We start from the raw sequence: 17738 nt of genomic DNA on the forward strand, positions 1-17738 counted from the left end.
AAACGTGAAAAAAAGACAACACTCTGTGTATACACTTTTAATAAAAAAACTTGATGGAGAATGGAAAAATGAAAAGGCGGAGTTTTATTTCCAAGATGTAAAAAATAAAGACTCCCAATAAACTAGGTATTGATGGAACATATCTCAAAATAATAAGAGCTATTTATGACAAACCCACAGCCAATATCATACTGAATGGGCAAAAGCTGGATGCATTCCCTTTGAAAACTGGCACAAGATAAGGACGCCCTCTCTCACCACTCCTATTCAACATATTATTGGAAGTTCTGGCCAGGGCAATCAGGCAAGAGAAAGAAATAAAGCATATTCAAATAGGAGGAGAGGAAGTCAAATTGTCCCTGTTTGCAGATGACATGATTGTATATCTAGAAAACCCCATTGTCTCAGCCCCAAATCTCCTTAAGCTGATAAGCAACTTCAGCAAAGTCTCAGGATACAACATCAATGTGCAAAAATCACAAGCATTCCTATACACCAATAATAGACAAACAGGGAGCCAAATCATGAGTGAACTGCCATTCACAATTGCTACAAAGAGAATAAAATACCTAGGAATACAACTTACAAGGAATGTGAAGGACCTCTTCAAGGAGAACTACAAACCACTGCTCAAGGAAATAAGAGAGGACACAAACAAATGGAAAAACATTCCATGCTTATGGATAGGAAGAATCAATATGGTGAAAGTGGCCATTCTGCCCAGAGTAATTTATAGATTCAATGCTATCCCTATCAAGCTACCAGCGACTTTCTTCACAGAATTAGAAAAAAAAAACTACTTTAAATTTCATATGGAACCAAAAAAGACCCCACATAGCCAAGAGAATCCTAAGCAAAAAGAACAAAGCTGGAGGCATTACGCTACCTGACTCAAACTATACTACAAGGCTACAGTAACCAAAACAGCATGGTACTGGCGCCAAAACAGGTATATAGACCAATGGAACAGAACAGAAGCCTCAGAAATAACACCACACATCTACAACCATCTGATTTTTGACAAACCTGACAAAAACAAGCAATGGGGGAAGGATTCCCTATTTAATAAATGGTGTTGGGAAAACTGGCTAGCCATATGCAGAAAACAGAAACCGGACCCCTTCCTTACATCTTATACAAAAATTAACTCAAGATGTAATAAAGTATTAAATGTAAGACCTAACACCGTAAAAATCCTAGAAGAAAACCTAGGCAATACCATTCAGGACATAGGCATGGGCAAAGACGTCATGAATAAAACACCAAAAGCAATGGCAACAAAAGCCAAAATTGACAAATGGGATCCAGCTTCAGCACAGCAAAAGAAACTATCATCAGAATGAACAGGCAACCTACAGAATGGGAGAAAAATTTTGGCAATCTATCCATCTGACAAAGGGCTAATATCCAGACTCTAAGAAGAACTTAAACAAATTTACAAGAAAAAAAAAACAAACAACACCATAAAAAAAAGTGGGCGAAGGATATGAACAGACACTTCTCAAAAGAAGACATTTATGCAGCCGACAAACGTATGAAAAAAGCTCATCATCACTGGTCATTAGAGAAATCCAAATCAAAACCACAATGAGATACCATCTCATGCCAGTTGGAATGACGATCATTAAAAAGTCAGGAAACAACAGGTGCTAGAGAGGATGTGGAGAAATAGGAACACTTTTACACTGTTGGTGGGAGTGTAAATTAGTTCAACCATTGTGGAAGACGGTGTGGTAATTTCTCAAGGATCTAGAACCAGAAATACCATATGATCCAGCAATCCCATTACTGGGTATATACCCAAAGGATTATAAATCATTCTACTATAAAGACACATGCACACATATGATTATTGTGGCACTGTTCACAATAGCAAAGACTTGGAACCAACTCAAATGCCCATCAATGATAGACTGGATAAAGAAAATGTGGCACATATACACCATGGAATACTATGCAGTTCATGTCCTTTGCAGGGACATGGATGAAGCTGGAAACCCTCTTTCTCAGGAAACTAACACAAGAACAGAAAACCAAACACCGCATGTTCTCACTCATAAGTGGGAGTTGAACAATGAGAACACATGGACACAGGGAGGGGAACATCACACACTGGGGCCTGTCATGGGGGTGGGGGCTAGGGGAGGGTAGCATTAGGAGAAATACCTAATGTAGATGGCAGATTGATGGGTGCAGTAAACCACCATGGCATGTGTATACCTATGTAACAAACCTGCATGTTCTGCACATGTACCACAGAACTTAAAGTATAATAATTAACATTAATAAAAAATTAATTAATTAATTAAAAATAAAATATATAATCTGATACATTTGGATATATGTATATATACATGTACACACCTGTAACAACAATCTAGATAGTGAACATATCCATCACACCAAAGTATCCCCTTCTCCTTTATACTGCCTCTCACTCACCTCTCTCTGCCCTCTCCTCAGTTCCATGTTCCATGCAACTATTGATCTAACTTATGTCACTATAGATCAGTTTGCATTTTCTTGAAATTTATGTAAATAAAATCATATACAAAAGTAAAGAGTGTTTTTAAAAATATATAAGATATTGAGTATAATTATGAGATAAGACTTCAAAAAAGTGAAGAGGTTAAAGATGAAGGAGTGAAGTTAAATATTTGCTTAACTAATTTAGTGAGTTAAATAATGGATTCAATCACAGATGATTTAATCCACTAGTTTCCATATTTTACTCACCCAAGGTTAGAGTTTACTATTTAGACACTTAACATTTCTTGGCTTACTGGGCAATGTGAGTCACCTCTCCAGAAAAATTCATGGCATTGAATAGATACATTAAAAAAGTAGAAATTTTGTTTTAAAAACTCTAAAATCAATCACCACAGCTTCTACTTTAGAATATCAGAAAAAAAGAGTAAATTAAACCCAACTAAGCAAAACAAAATAAATAATAAAAATGGCGGCAGAAATGAATGAAATCCAGAGAGAAAATCAATGAAAACAAAAACTAGTTCTTTTAAAAGACCAATGAATTGATGAGACTGTAGCCAGGCTAAGCAAAAAGAAAAGCCTAAATTACTAATATCAGAAATGAAAGTGGTGACATGCTAAAAATCCCATGTACAGTAAAAAATCATAAAGGAATACTCGGGACAGCTCTGTGCCCACAAATTTGATAAACTACATGACATGGATCAATTTCTTGAAAGACACAATCCGCCAAAAGTCACACAACAGGAAATAGAACATTTGAATAGGCCTATATCTACTAAAAAAATTAATCAATAATTAATAGCCATCTAAAATAATTACCAGACCCAGATGGGCTCACTGGTAAATTCTAAAAAAAAATTAAGAAAACGTTTACTCCAATTCTCTAAATCTCTTTCAGAAGATAGAAGCAGAAGAACTACTTTCTAATTCATTCTATAGGGCTGGAATTACTCTGATAACAAAACCAGACAAAGACATTAGAAGAAAAGAAACTTAAAGACCAATATCTTTGATTAGTATAGATGCAAAACCCTGAACAACATATTCACAAGTGAAATCAAACTATGTGTAAAATAGTTGGATTATACATTGTGACTAAGTAAGATTGATTGCAGGTGTACAAGGCTAATTCAACATTTGAAAATCAAAGGAATCCATCATATCAACATGTAAAAAACAGAAAAAATCCTCAAAAAAATTGCTAGCAACTCCAATTCAACAACATATTAAACAGATCACTCACCACGGTCAAGTGAGATTCACCCGGGTATGCAAGTATGATTCAATATACACAAATCAATAAATGCGATACATTGCATTAACAGAACCAACAACAAAAACTGCACGATCTTTTCAGTAGATGCCGAAAAAGTATTCAGTAAAATCCTACATCTCTTTATGATAAAAATCCTTAACACATTGGGTATAGAAGGAATATACCTCAAAACAATAAAAACCAAAATGAAAAACCCACTGCTAATATCATACTGAACAGGGAAAAACTGAAAACCTTTCCTATAAGATCTGCAACAAGACAAGGATGCCCAGTTTCACCCCCTTTATTCAGTATCTGACTGGAAGTCCTGGCCAGGGCAATTAGGCAAGAAAAAGAAACAAAGGACACCCAAACTGGAAAGAAAGAAGTAAAATTAGCTTTGCTCACCAATGGTATAATCTTATAATCGGAAAAACCAAAAGACTCCCCTCAAAAACTACTGGAACTAATAAATGAATCAGTAAAGTTGCAGAATACAAAATGGATATAAAAAATCCGTAAGATGTCTATACATCGACAGTGAACAGTCTGAAAAAGAAATCAAGAAAGAAATCCCACTTACAATAGCTATAAGAAATATGATGTATAAAATACCTAGTAATCAATTTAATTAAAAAAGTGAAAGACTTCTACAAGGACAACTATAAAACACTGATGAGAAAAACGTGAAGAACACACACAGAAAATGGACACATATTCATGCTCATAGGTTGGAATAATTAATGTTAAAAGTACAATGCTACCCAAACAATTTACAGATTCAATGCAATCCCTGTCAAAATACCAATGTCATTCTTCACAGCAATAGAAAAAAAAAACCCTATAATTTGTATGGAAGCACGAGAAACCCCAAATAGCCAAAGCGCATTATCGCTTCTTGACTGAAAACTCCCAGACAGTTGGGGCTTTTACCTGCACAGAGATTGGCCACTTCCTGCACATCAGGAAATCCCCGCGGCCTGCGGGACCCGCCCCGCCCTCCTGCCCAGGCGCCCGCTAGGTGGTGCCTGGCTGGGCCCGACTCCGCCCGCCTCCCCACTCACTGGGAACTAACACCCGGCGCCTCTCAGACATCTCTATTCCCGCCTCTCCGACCAGGTCTCACCTCGCTCCTGGGTAGCTGCGCGGAGAACTGGGGTAGGTGTTTGACTTTGGGAGTGGTTCCCACACGCTGGATTCTCGTTACCTGCTCCTGAGCCCAGGAAAAGGGCGGGAACCTACAAAAGGGAAGCCCAGTGAAGTGCTCAGCGCACCTGTTGCTCCAGACCTTTCCCTGGGGCTGTCCTTCTTTACTCGGTCTCTGGCGGGGGCTCCCTAAGGGCAGGGACTTGGCTGCACTTGGCTGTGTGCCCTATGGGTCCAGGCGCGGGGAGGGGAGGCCAGGGCGAATGGGCGCGGAGCTGGGGGGTGAAAGTCCTGCCTGGGCTCCACTCATCCTGCAGGAGCTGGAAGTAGGTACAGACAATGAGGCCTCCCACCCTGGTGAAGTTTATGTTGGGCGCTGGAAGGGGCTGTGAGGCCTGGGACCTCCAGGAAAAACAACAGCAGCAGTATTTATTTGTCGGTACCGAAACTCGTATGCTCTCAGTATTCAGAATTTGTACTTGACATTCCTCCTCCTTTAAAAGAAACCAGGAGAGGCGTTGATAGTATGTTTTTGGACTGGAAAAAAATCAAAATGAGGACGATACTGTTGCCAGAAAGCAAAAATGTTGGGATAGTGTAAAAAGAAAGTAACCAATTTACAGAGATTCCCAGTAGACAAGTTGTGAGAATTTGCTCAAGAACAAAAACCAGTATGTGTTAATTGAAATACATGTTACAACAAAGCCAAGAAAGAGTCCTTTAGTAAATTCAGATAAAACAAGTAAAATGGGCCAGGCGCGGTGGCTCACGCTTGTAATCCCAGCACTTTGGGAGGCTGAGGGGGGGCGGATCACGAGGTCAGAAGTTCGAGACCCAGCCTGGCCAATATGGTGAAACCCAGTCTCTACTAAAAATACAAAAATTAGCCGGGTGTGGTGACATGGGCCTGTAGTCCCAGCTACTCAGGAGGCTGAGGCAGAAGAATCGCTTGAACCTGGGAGGCAGAGGTTGCAGTGAGCCGAGATTGCACCACTGCACTCCAGCCTGAGGGACAAAGCGAGACTCTCTCTCTCAAAAAAAAAAAAAAAAAAAGTAAGTTGAGTTTAAAGGAGGCAGGAAATAATTTCAATAATGTTTACAAGAAATGCTGTGTGATGATTCATATACGACTGCTGTGTAGGAATTGTGACTATAGGCACCTAGGTTGACAGGCACAGTGGTTACAAAAACCAACCTGAAGGCCTAAATATTAAACCAGGAGACTTTGAAAGCCAACTTGTGGATAGAACTCTGTGTTACACAAATCAGATGCACGAGAACCTCAAATAGTATTTCATTTCAAGGAAAGGCATTTGGCAAAAAAACAAAAGCAAATGTAATAGTTGTCTTTGCAAAATCCCAATGTAGGACCAAACTGCAAAATGGTCCTTACGTTTGTTTGGCTTTAAAAAGCAGTATGACCTGAAAAGTAGCAGTGTCAGGTCAGTCAGACCCCATGTCCCAACCATCAATCTGGCAGCCCCATTCTATTGTTTTTGTGAATAGGAGATGGTCTGTTATTAATTTAACCCCAGAAAAGTATTAAAATAAGCATTACCATCACCCTAGGAAATATAAAAAGATAGAGTGAAGATAAAGTGTATAAAACCCACAGTATTACTAGTGGTGTGCTAGAAATAAGTTTTATAATCACTGTTGTACAGTTGTATTTTAAAACATGTTTGAAAGTCTTAGGAGAATCTAGTTTACCAGATTTATAAGTGTTGATTTATTCAGTTTATTATTGTACAAATGCTTATATTAATGATATAGTTGTTAACTTTGTAAGTTTGTTCTTTAAAGTGATTACATCTTTAAAACATCTGATACATTAAGCTTTATCATCAATGCTTAAATGTTTAAAATAACGTATTTGCTGTGTTAGCAGTGTGCTTTACAGTTTAAGGAAAACAATTTGTTTACCAAATTAACAAGAAATTAATTGATCATTGACTAAATAAGGTATAATAATAGAAAAAGTTGTTCTCTGTTTATGAAAATTCTGCTTCGGGAATGAAAATCTTACAGACTAAATAAACCTGCACTCACCAGCAGGGGGGAAACTGTGGGAGATGAGAAATGGGAGTGATAGATTACTCATATGTGGTTGAGCATATGAAGAAATTACTGAAAGAGCTTGAGAGATCTGTAGAATATTTGGTGGGAGGGGAATTTGCCGTAGATTTTTAAAAAGTGAAAACAAGAAAAGAGGGGAAGGCAATAGTGACATAAGGAAAAACAGACATGTAAAAAAAGCAATGCATCCATTATTCATTAATTGGCTTAGCGGTGAATACTATTTAGTTGCAATAAGGCAAACACTTGGAGAGAGGAAGTGAAGTACGGTAAGTGATAAAAGAAAATTAATCATCAGCCCTAAATTAGGAAGGCAATTTATAATGTCAAAAATTGTGGGGTTAAAAATAGTCGTATACACAATTATTTCTAAATGTGAAAGTAAATACCAAGAGAAAGGGTGCACTGAGGTTTGATCATTTCTGGGGAGCTGGGAGTAGTGGGAAGACACTGGTTGATTTGTGTAAGATCTCGCCTAGTGTTATCTCACTTTTCAACTACATGCAAGTCCATTAATTTCATAAAAGCACAACGACCAAATGACACTGAAACAAATATAGGCACATTGTAGGGAAAATAGCAAAGGATATAAATAAAATTAGAATTACCCATTATCCAGAAATATGTGATGTTCAGTGTTTCCATGTAGTCTTTTTATCTATGAATTATACTCAATTTATACTTAATATTGTATTTTCTCATGGCATGACTGTGATTTTTAATATCTCCATTTATATTCAATCATGGATTTGACAGAATCTAACTGGTTCTCTGTTGCTGGGTATTTAAATGTTTTCTCTGTAGCATATAAAGTGCTTCAGTAGTCATCTTTCTGCATACTGTTTTTATCAGTACTTGTGAGCTTTATCTTTAGTGAAATTCTTTGAAATGGAATTTTTCATCCTAAAGGTATAAATATTTTCATGGCATTTTCTTTTTCCTACCCTTCCACCCTCCCTGTGTTCCTTCCTTCGTTTATAAAAACATAATTCTAAGTTACATTCTGAAAATACTGGTGTCCCAATTTACATAATCACATATGGAATATAGGAGGGAATACCTATTTTACCAGTATTGGAAATCAATAGTTTTTCTCCTTACAAATTTCATGTTTTAAGCAAGTATCTTTCTTGCTTTCTGCTGCTTCTTTTGTTGGAAGTCCTTATACCGTGGTGATTAAGAGGAGCCCTGGAACCACAAAGACCTGGTTTCTAATGCCTGCTTTTCTGTTTGTAGTTGAGTGATCTCAGGCACAACAGACTTAAACAGTGAAGGCTCCATTTCTTTGCTTGTAAAGTGCCGACATTCACTCACAGCACCTACCTCATCAGCTTGTATGGATTAAATGACATCTTGTAAGAAAAGCCCTAGTGTAGTTTTTGTGTGTGTACCTATTTGTTCAATGAAAACAAGTATCCATTTAACTAGTAATAAATAGAGTGAAAAGTAAATACACATGTAAGCCTATATTAATGTAATATTGTTTAAAAATCCATTGTTTCAGACTCACCGTCATGGATGCTCTATCAGAAGCAAATGGCACATTTGCATTAAACCTTTTGAAAAAGCTAGGGGAAAACAACTCAAACAACTTATTTTTTTCCCCCGTGAGCATATCATCAGCCTTGGCCATGGTTTTCATGGGGGCAAAGGGAAACACCGCAGCTCAGATGTCTCAGGTACGTAAAGCTACTTCAAGACAACAATAAATGCTATCAATTTATCAGTTGAGCTGGACTTCTGCATTTCAAGTCTCGAAGAAATTCCTCCTTTAACAGACAACTCTGGTAGTCTCACAGGATGTGGATGGAGAATTGGCAGGATGGAGCATGTTTTCAAGGCCTGACCTTCTTGGTGACCTGGGGTCACTCATGTGGGTGCTTCTGCAGGCAACTGGGCTAGAAGGTCCAAGAAGATACCACTCCCATGTCTGGGCCTTGGTGATGGCTAGTGGATGGGCCCTCAGTTCCCTAAAAGCAAGTCTTTCCATTTCTCCTTTTATGTGGTCTTTCCTCAGGATAGCTTGGGCTTCTTGACCATGGTAGCTGGGTTACAAGAGAGGGAAAGTGGAAGCTGCCAGACTTTTTAAGGGCTAAGCCTGGAACAGAGCCAGTTCTGCATTCTGCTGTTTAGAGCAAGTCACATGGCCAGCCCAGATTCTAAAGAAGGGGAGAGAGACTCCATCTTTTAGTGTCAGGAGCACCATGTGTATGCAGAGACAGGACACATGGTTGGGCAGCTGCGTTTTTAGACCAAGTATCATAAATAGCACAAGAAATCCGAGTCATTTTGTTAGGGTTTGCAAAAGGCATATCCACTTATACCAATACTTAGATAACATTCGTTTCTTTTAGGATGTGCTTATAGGGAGGCCTGAGAAGAGGTATAGGTAGGCAGACAGGGTTGCTTTTGAGACACTCTCTATCTTTTATTAGATTGATCATCTTTTAAGCTGTAGTAAGCATCTGTAAATCTCATATTGCTGAGTTTACTGTTGTGCCTATATTTTGAAGTCACAGAATACTGAGAATGTGTATGTTTATTATTATTTTATTTTCAGGCACTTTGTTTTAGTAAAATCGGAGGTGAAGATGGAGATATTCACCGAGGTTTTCAGTCACTTCTTGTTGCAATTAACAGAACTGACACTGAATATGTGCTTAGAACTGCCAATGGGCTCTTTGGAGAAAAGTCTTATGATTTCCTCACAGTAAGTCATACTTGTTTATTAGGAAAATAAAGATAGCAATGTGGTGGGAAGTAGGAGAATGAATGTGGGCTATGAATTCCTGCAGGTGGTCCTGAACTCAGAACTCCACACACGAATCTCACACACATCTTGTGATTCAGTTTGATCATCTGTAGCACAGGCTATATAGCAAATACCGTTCAGAATTTTGTGAAGCTTTAATGAGATAATCTTCATAAAAGAACAGACACAGAGCGTAACACAGTTGAAAATGAATCAGCCAAAACAAAGATGTGGTGAAAATGACTGTTTCTAGTAATTGCTTTGCAGATATTTTTAATTTTCTATGCATGATGACACTATAATGTATGCATTAAATAGTTTGACTAGATTTTTCAGCAATGAAAATCTTTTAAAACTAATTTTGGCTAATTACACTGGTTGCATTTGCTGACAATGCTTTCATGACTTTTCTAGTTTTTGACAAGTACTGAAGTAATTTCTTGTTATATAAAAACACAAACAACACATATAAACCAAGAGATGTCATCAGCTTCTTTCTTATGCCACAACTCCCCTTTTTAATGTTAGAGCTTTCATAGATTTGATGTTTCCTCCTTCACATACAAAAACTTTGCTTCATGAGTTTTTCTCCTATGTAATGTTATTGTACTATGCATATTGTTTTATACTTTGTTAGCTTTTCCTTAAAAATATGTCCTAAATTCCTTCCATCTCAGTATACGTGGATCTGTATTACTCTTTTTAACCCTTGTCTGGTATTCCTAAGTATGGCTGTACCATGGTATAATAGACCTTTCTTGCATTGACGAGTACTTAAGCTTATTTACTCTGGCCCATTACAGACAGGAGTATTTCTTTACACAGTTTTGTGCATACGTGTATGAGTTACTCTCTAAAATGGATTTGTAGAAGGGAGGAAGGGAATGAAGCTTTGAGGTTTTCATAAATATTGCCAAATTGCTCTCCACAGTTTCGTAGCCATTTACATTCTACAGGGGGTATTTATAGGATCCTCAGTTCCACCCACCATCAGCAGAACTGCATAATGTTAACCTTTAAAACTTTTGGAAGGGTGGGGCCAAGATGGCCGACTAAAAGGAGCTCCTGATGCTGGCGTCACCGAGAGGAAACAAAAGGGGTAGTGAACACTGACCCTGAAAGCCGATCATCTGAGAAACCATGTCGAGATCCATCTAGGCAGCAGGGGAACACACAGAGCAGACAGGAGTGAATCTGGGCACCAGCCTGTCTGGGATCAGTGCAGTCAGGAGGACCCGTACAAAATGGGGAAGGATGAGTGAATGAGAGTTCCCAATGGGATTCACACTGTCCACAGGGACCTATGCAAGACTGGGAATGGGAGAATCCTCCTGTCCCCACCGCATTTTCCCACTGTGCTTTTAGACTGGGGCAGAGTGCCACCTGGACGTTTTCCAGGGGTAATTCTGGAGTCCAGGGGGACTTCTACAAGCCTTGGGCCCCGTAGCAGACCAGCACCAAAGCCATAGCCCCAATAGAGGCCACAGTTGTGGTTCCTGGGAGAAGTAAGATTGCTCTACCCCCTCCTAGGAAATAACATTCTGGACACAGGATTTGGCAAATATTTTATGACAAAGATGCCAAAAGCAATTGCAACGGAAACAAAAATTGAGATATGGGACATAAGTAAACTGAAAAGTTCTGCAGGGCAAAAGAAACTATCAACAGTGTAAACAGACAATCTATAGAAATGGAGAAAATATTTGCAAACTATGCCTCTGATAGAGGTCTAATATCCAGAATCTATTAAAAAAAACTTACACAAATTTACAAGCAAAAACCAAACAACTCCATCAAAAAGTGGCCAAAGGACATGAACAGACACTTTTCAAAAGATGACATATGCGTGGCCAACAAGCCTAGGAAAACATTGCCAACATCACTAATCATTAGAGAAATTCAAATCAAAACCATGATGAGATACCATCTCACACCATTCAGAATGGCTGTTATTAAAATGTCAAAAAACAGATGCTGGTGAAGCTGCACAGAAAAGAGAACACTTCCATGCGGCTGGTGGAAATGTAAATTAGTTCAGCCACTGTGGAAAGGACTTTAGTGATTTCTCAAGAAAATTAAAAGAGAATTGCCATTTGACCCAGCAATCCCATTATTGAGTACATACCTGAAGGAATAGAAATCATTCTACCATAAAGACACATATGTTCATTGCAGCACTATTCACAATGGCAAAAACATGGAATCAACCTAAATGCCCATCAATAGTAGACTGGATTTAAAAAATGTGGTACATATACACCACGAAATACGATGCAGCCATAAAACGGAATAAGATCATGTCCTTTGCAGCCACAGAGATGGAACTGGAGGCTATTAATCATAAGCAAACTAACACGGGAGTAGGAAACCAAATACCACATGTTCTCACTTATAAGTTGGAGGTAAACATCCAGTACATATATGGTCACAAGGAAAGGAATAACAGATATGGGGGCTTACTTGAGGGAGAAGGGTGTGGGGAGGGTGAGGATTGAAAAACTACCTATCGGGTACTAGGCTTATTACATGGTTGATGAAATAGTCTGTATACTAAACCCCTGACACATGAAATTTACCTATATAACAAACTTGCTTAGGTATCCGTGAACCTAAAATAAAGTTTTTAAAAAAGAATCTGAGATAGAATATTTACAACATATGTGATAGGGAAGGGTTAATACAAAACAAGAGAAGCAACAAAAAAAATAAAAACTTTTGATTATAAATGGGATTAAACACTTTTATGTGTATTGAGAATTTCTATCTCTTCTGTGAATTGTCTATTTATATATCCTCTTACACATTTTTCTATTGGGTTGTATGTCTTTTTTCTTATTGACTTATAAGAATTATTTTTGTAGAGGATATCTCTCACTGTGATATGTATTTTTTCAAACTTGTTTTTGACTCTAAGTTAATTGTTTGCAAACAGATTGGTATAAAGTGAAGGTGGTAAGACATAAAAGTGAAATATTTATAAGATTTGTATATGATATTGTGATTTTACAACTTCACTTATTTTACTAGTCTTAGCACTATTTAGTTTATTGCCATCTTTTTACTAGTTTACTAGTTTTCTATATAAAGACAACCAAAATGTTAACAACCAAATATCAATTCGTGGTGGATATTTTGAAAGAAAAGCATTGATATTTAAAATGTTATTTTGATATTGGAATATAAATTAAAAAGATGAGAAATATTTGTAAACCATTTCAGATTAATTTATTATTTATTCTTATTTTCAAGAATCCCATACCAATAGCAATATATAATTACATGTTCTTTTTGTTTGATTTGCCACACTTTGTCAAATAGTAACTTAAAATAGCAGTTATTTAAAAACACGTTTAAGAGACGGAAAGATCACCTAGGCGTGCAAGAAGTCATCAATATGTGATTCATCAGTTTGCCTTCAGATTATTTTCTTACACTGAGAGATTTAAATAATTTCCAAACCACTGAAAAATAGGCAGAGGCAGCAATTTTGGAAAAGCATGAATTATGGGAGGATTAAGTGAAATAGTGTACATCGATCAGTTATGTGGTACTGAGAATTCAAAAACGTTACATTAAAAGGTGATATTTCATCAGGACTTCACAGTTATCTTGTGAGGTGTAGCTATTACTGCTTCCTTGTTCTACAGGAGAGAACATGGAGGCATAAACAGAGGAAGCAAATATTTGAAGCTCACACAACTAGTACGTTGCAGAACTTGTGTTCCTAACTACTGTCACATTTCCTCTCCATGCCATACTGATACAGAAGTATAAAATTCCATAGTAAAAGCAAAATTATGGAAAGGGAAATTAAATATTTAGCTGTGAGCAGTTTGAGAGAAAGATTGGGAAACAATTCTATAATGCATGGTCCATAAATTAGTTGTTTCAGTTCATTTAATTTCCACCAAATGTTCTGCTTTTATATGGCATAGTGTAGGTTTCTGTTAAGATCATTATAATTCTACAGAATATATTAACTAAATATAGTTTGAACTTTTTTGGAAAGTTGATCATAGTTTGAAACATCCATAATGCTATGCACTATGTACATGAGTATAAGGTTTCCATGAAATTAATTATTCAGTTCCTCAGTCCAACTAGCTATTAATATATTTCAAGTGCTCAATAGCCTATGTGGCACCACTCTGGACATTGCAGATTTACAACATTTTCATCCTCCCAGAAAGTTCCGATGGACACTGCTGGTCTAGGATTGTATATGTTTCCCATGTAATTTATGGAACAACAGACTCATATTTATATTCTGTTGTTCTAAAATGTGGAGGCAAATGTAGCACTTGCTGTGTTAATCCTCACTCAACAAATTTAATAGTTTACAGGAGTGACAGCTTCTATAGTCACCATTTGTAAAAAAGAATTTATTTTCTAAAGCAATTTTAGGTTCACAGAAAAATTGAGCAAAAGGTACATGCATAGTCCCTCCTGTGATTAACATCCCCTAGTACAGTCATGGGGGACAGCTTTCTTGTTTCTACCTTGGCCGGTTAGGAATAAAGCTGTTATGAATATTTGTGTGCAGGTTTTATCAGCTCCTTTGGGTAAATGGTAAAGGTCATGATTGCTGGATCATATTTTTAGTTTTATAAAAAACTTCCACACTGTCTTCCAAAGTGACTATACAATATTGTATTCCCACCAGCAATGAATGAGAGTTCCTGTTGCTCCACGTTTTCACCAGCATTTAGTGTTGTCAGTGTGTTTTCACTTTCATTTAGTTCAAACTGTTTTTAATATCACTTGAGATTTCTTCTGTGATTCGTGTGTTATTGAATCTCCGAGTACTTTTGAAATTTTCAGCCATCTTTCTCTTATTGATTTCTAGTTGAATTCGTTATTGTCTGAGAGCAGACGTTGCATGATTTCTATTATTTTAAATATGCTAAGTTGTGCTTTGTGGCCCAGAATGTGGTCTCTTTTGGTAAATGTTTCATGTAAGCTTGAGAAGAATATAGATTCTACTCTTGTTGGATGAAGTAGTCAATAGATATCAATTATATCTAGTTACTTCATGTTGTTTTTGTGTTCAACTATGTTCTTTACTAATTTTCTGCTTGCTGGATCTGTTCATTCCTGATAGAGGGATATTGAAGTCTCCAGTTATAATAGTGGATTCATCTATTTCTCCTTTCAGTTCTATTAGTTGTTGCCTTATGTGTCTTGATGGTCCACTATTAGGTGCTTACCTATTAAGGATTTCTATGTCTTCTTGGAGATTTCTCAGTGTTTTAAATTATCTCATTGGTGGGTGTACTGCCACTCTCATGAAGGATCCAGCAGTTGATGAAAATCACTTGATATGCAGCCCACTGCGTTGCTTAGTTTATAAGCTAAGATTAGGAATAGCTGAAAAGAATTTGGACTTTAGGTTAATTCCTCATCTTTATTTGCAAATTATATATGGTAAATCATAAAATTATTGATTTTCTGATGTGGCACAATGAAGAAGTAAGCCAGTGATATTAGTTGTTTCTATAGCTGTGAAATTATGTTTTTTGGTTTTTCCTAGGGTTTTACAGATTCCTGTGGCGAATTCTACCAAGCAACAATAAAACAGCTAGACTTTGTGAATGATACAGAGAAGTCCACAACACGTGTAAACTCCTGGGTTGCTGATAAGACTAAAGGTGAAAATATATTGTTATTCTATTTCGATAATATTTTAAACAGTTTTATAGTCAGTTCTTTACAAAACTGTCAAATATAAAAAGGAGTCCTTTTTTCTCTAAACAACTATGCAAACATTAAAACCTTTCTTTGGAAATATTGCCAACTCGTAGACCTTTTCTCTAGCTTTAGCTTTTCCCTTATCAAGTATCTGTGATGTCTCTCTAGATGAAATAATCTCTTCCAGGTTTTTTTGCTTGTTAATATTAGGTAGTTTTTCTTTTCACAAATAGCGTTAAAATTTGAATTTAAAAATTTCTAGCTGTCTCCCTCACTGGTATTGCCATACTGTATGGTTTACAGGCTTGAAATGCAACTGCTGTGATCAGTGATAAGGGAACACACTGATGATTTAGATTGAATAGGGAGAGTTATATTGTTTTCTAGGGCACAGCTAAAAAGACATTCCATCAACCCCCTTGCAGCCAGAAAGACCCTGAGCCCTCAGAACTTCACTGACACAACCCGTGTTTTCTTTCCATAACTGGCCAACTTTTCCCTTTGTACCAAAGCCAGCTACTTAGCTTCAGGGAGAGAATGAGACTGAAGATTACAAGGAGACATCCACATTATATGTGGGCTGAGAGAGGAAAGAGGGAGTATCAGAGGTTGCCGGGTTTGCTACTCTCATTCCTCTTCCTCCTCTTCCCAACACTTGGACTTGGAAAGAAGTCTGAAAGGTGGGGAATAATCAGCCCATATGATTCTTCCACTGCAGAGAGAGCCTCTGAGTGTTACAGCCAGGAGCAACAGGGTGGCACCCTCTTCCTCAGGGAAACACACACCTCTTTGCACTGCCTTGTGGATAGTCCAGTCAAGTGGAGTAAAAGGTGGGAGTGGGGAGTGTAAATGGAGTAACCTCTAAGTATCCAAGCAGGAGGGTGGTTTTTTTTTTCTCTCTTTCCTGGAATGAGGATAATCAAATCATTTCAATATGAATTATGAAAATGAATGATAATGGTTTTATCTGTTATAGAAATATAATATAATCAGACTTTAGCCATGTAAATCATAAAACATGGAGATAACAATATGCATATTGTTCCTAGAGGGTCTTGTGAAATTTTGTTTGTCATATTCTCTTTGAAGAGTTATCATTCACTATTTTATTTCTGTCTTGTAAAGCCTGAAAGCTCATGTGCTGCCTTGACATCTATGGGCTTCTCAGAGCCTCAGAGGCCTGGCCATGAAGTCCCCTGCTCTTGTCAGATATGTGCACCCTATTCACCCACTGAGCAGGAAGGCTCTTCCCCCTTCTAAGTTCCCCTACCAGGCAGTCAGCTGTACCCTCCCTGGGTCTCAACGTGGCTCACTTCCCTCCAGCCTGGAAAATTATTCAAACAAGCCTGTCACATCTGGAGGAGCCAGGAATCGCCTCTTCCTCTTGTTACTGCAAAGCCTGCCTTCCACAGCCCCTACTGGTTCACTCTATTCCCAAATGCAACTCTCCTGTGACCCCGCATGGCATGTGGTGACCTCCCTCCCTGTGAGCAGTTGTGACTAATAAACTGCTGCCAATTTCATCTGTCCAGTGTGTCATGCCATGTGTATAGTTATCTCCTACTATTTAGTGGGGGAGATCCCTCCTTCACCAACAAGGTGAATATGAGATAATCAAAACAGCTACAATTCCGTGAAAGGTCCAGCCTCCCAAATAATAATTCCATGTGTTTTGTGAAATTGCACTAAGACATTTCCTTTACACTATGTAGTGTTTCTTGTAAGTATCCACAAAGTGAGTTCCATTTAGAATTGAATTCTAGGAAAAAAAGTTGATCTGACCTCCTCAGATATGTTTACTGAATACCTTCTTTGCATTGGACATTTTGCATAGATTATTTAATCCTCAGGGATAATAAGCCCATGAGGAATCTGAGACTCAGAAGTTAAGTAGCTTGAACAAGTTCTTGTAGCTAGCAACGAGGTAGAATGTGGATCCAATGTCTGGTAATGCCAAAAACTGGAAAATTACTCAAACAAGCCTGGTACATCCAGAAAAGCCATGGGTAATCTCTTCCTCTTGTTATTGTGAAACTTACCTATATCAGCTCCTACCAGAAGGGCAGCTGTCAGCACAGTGCAGGAAGAGTAGGGACCAGAAACCTGTCTCCCTTTAAGATGAAGTCTGATTTCTTTGGCTGTGTTATCCCATCTGAAAAGTGGAACTCAGAAACTTCCGGCACCAAAAGCACATCATTCTGGATCCAGGGATGAGCATCCTGGGATATGGAGCTAAGGTCAGGTGCATCTGGGCGCTATGAACTCTGCAAGCATTGCTACCCACTCCAGGAGTCCTGAATGGAGGTTCTGAGAGCCTTCACTCCTCCT

At 37.9% G+C, this 17738-nt stretch overlaps 1 protein-coding gene across 1 annotated transcript in view; it reads left to right on the top strand.

The window, feature by feature from the left end:
- The first annotated feature begins 4769 nt into the window (after positions 1 to 4769).
- The window catches only part of LOC101142502 (uncharacterized), a 39634-nt gene continuing 26665 nt past the window's right edge, over positions 4770 to 17738 (top strand). The window contains exons 1-5 of the mRNA XM_063699339.1: positions 4770 to 4906; positions 8475 to 8649; positions 9531 to 9680; positions 15253 to 15370; positions 16734 to 16881. Coding sequence (XP_063555409.1) covers positions 8485 to 8649; positions 9531 to 9680; positions 15253 to 15370; positions 16734 to 16881 — 581 coding nt within the window. The 5' untranslated portion in view covers positions 4770 to 4906; positions 8475 to 8484. The remainder of the gene's footprint in view (positions 4907 to 8474; positions 8650 to 9530; positions 9681 to 15252; positions 15371 to 16733; positions 16882 to 17738) is intronic.

The sequence above is a fragment of the Gorilla gorilla genome, chromosome 17, assembly GCF_029281585.2.
Source record: "Gorilla gorilla gorilla isolate KB3781 chromosome 17, NHGRI_mGorGor1-v2.1_pri, whole genome shotgun sequence".
In the NCBI taxonomy this organism is placed as follows: domain Eukaryota; kingdom Metazoa; phylum Chordata; class Mammalia; order Primates; family Hominidae; genus Gorilla; species Gorilla gorilla.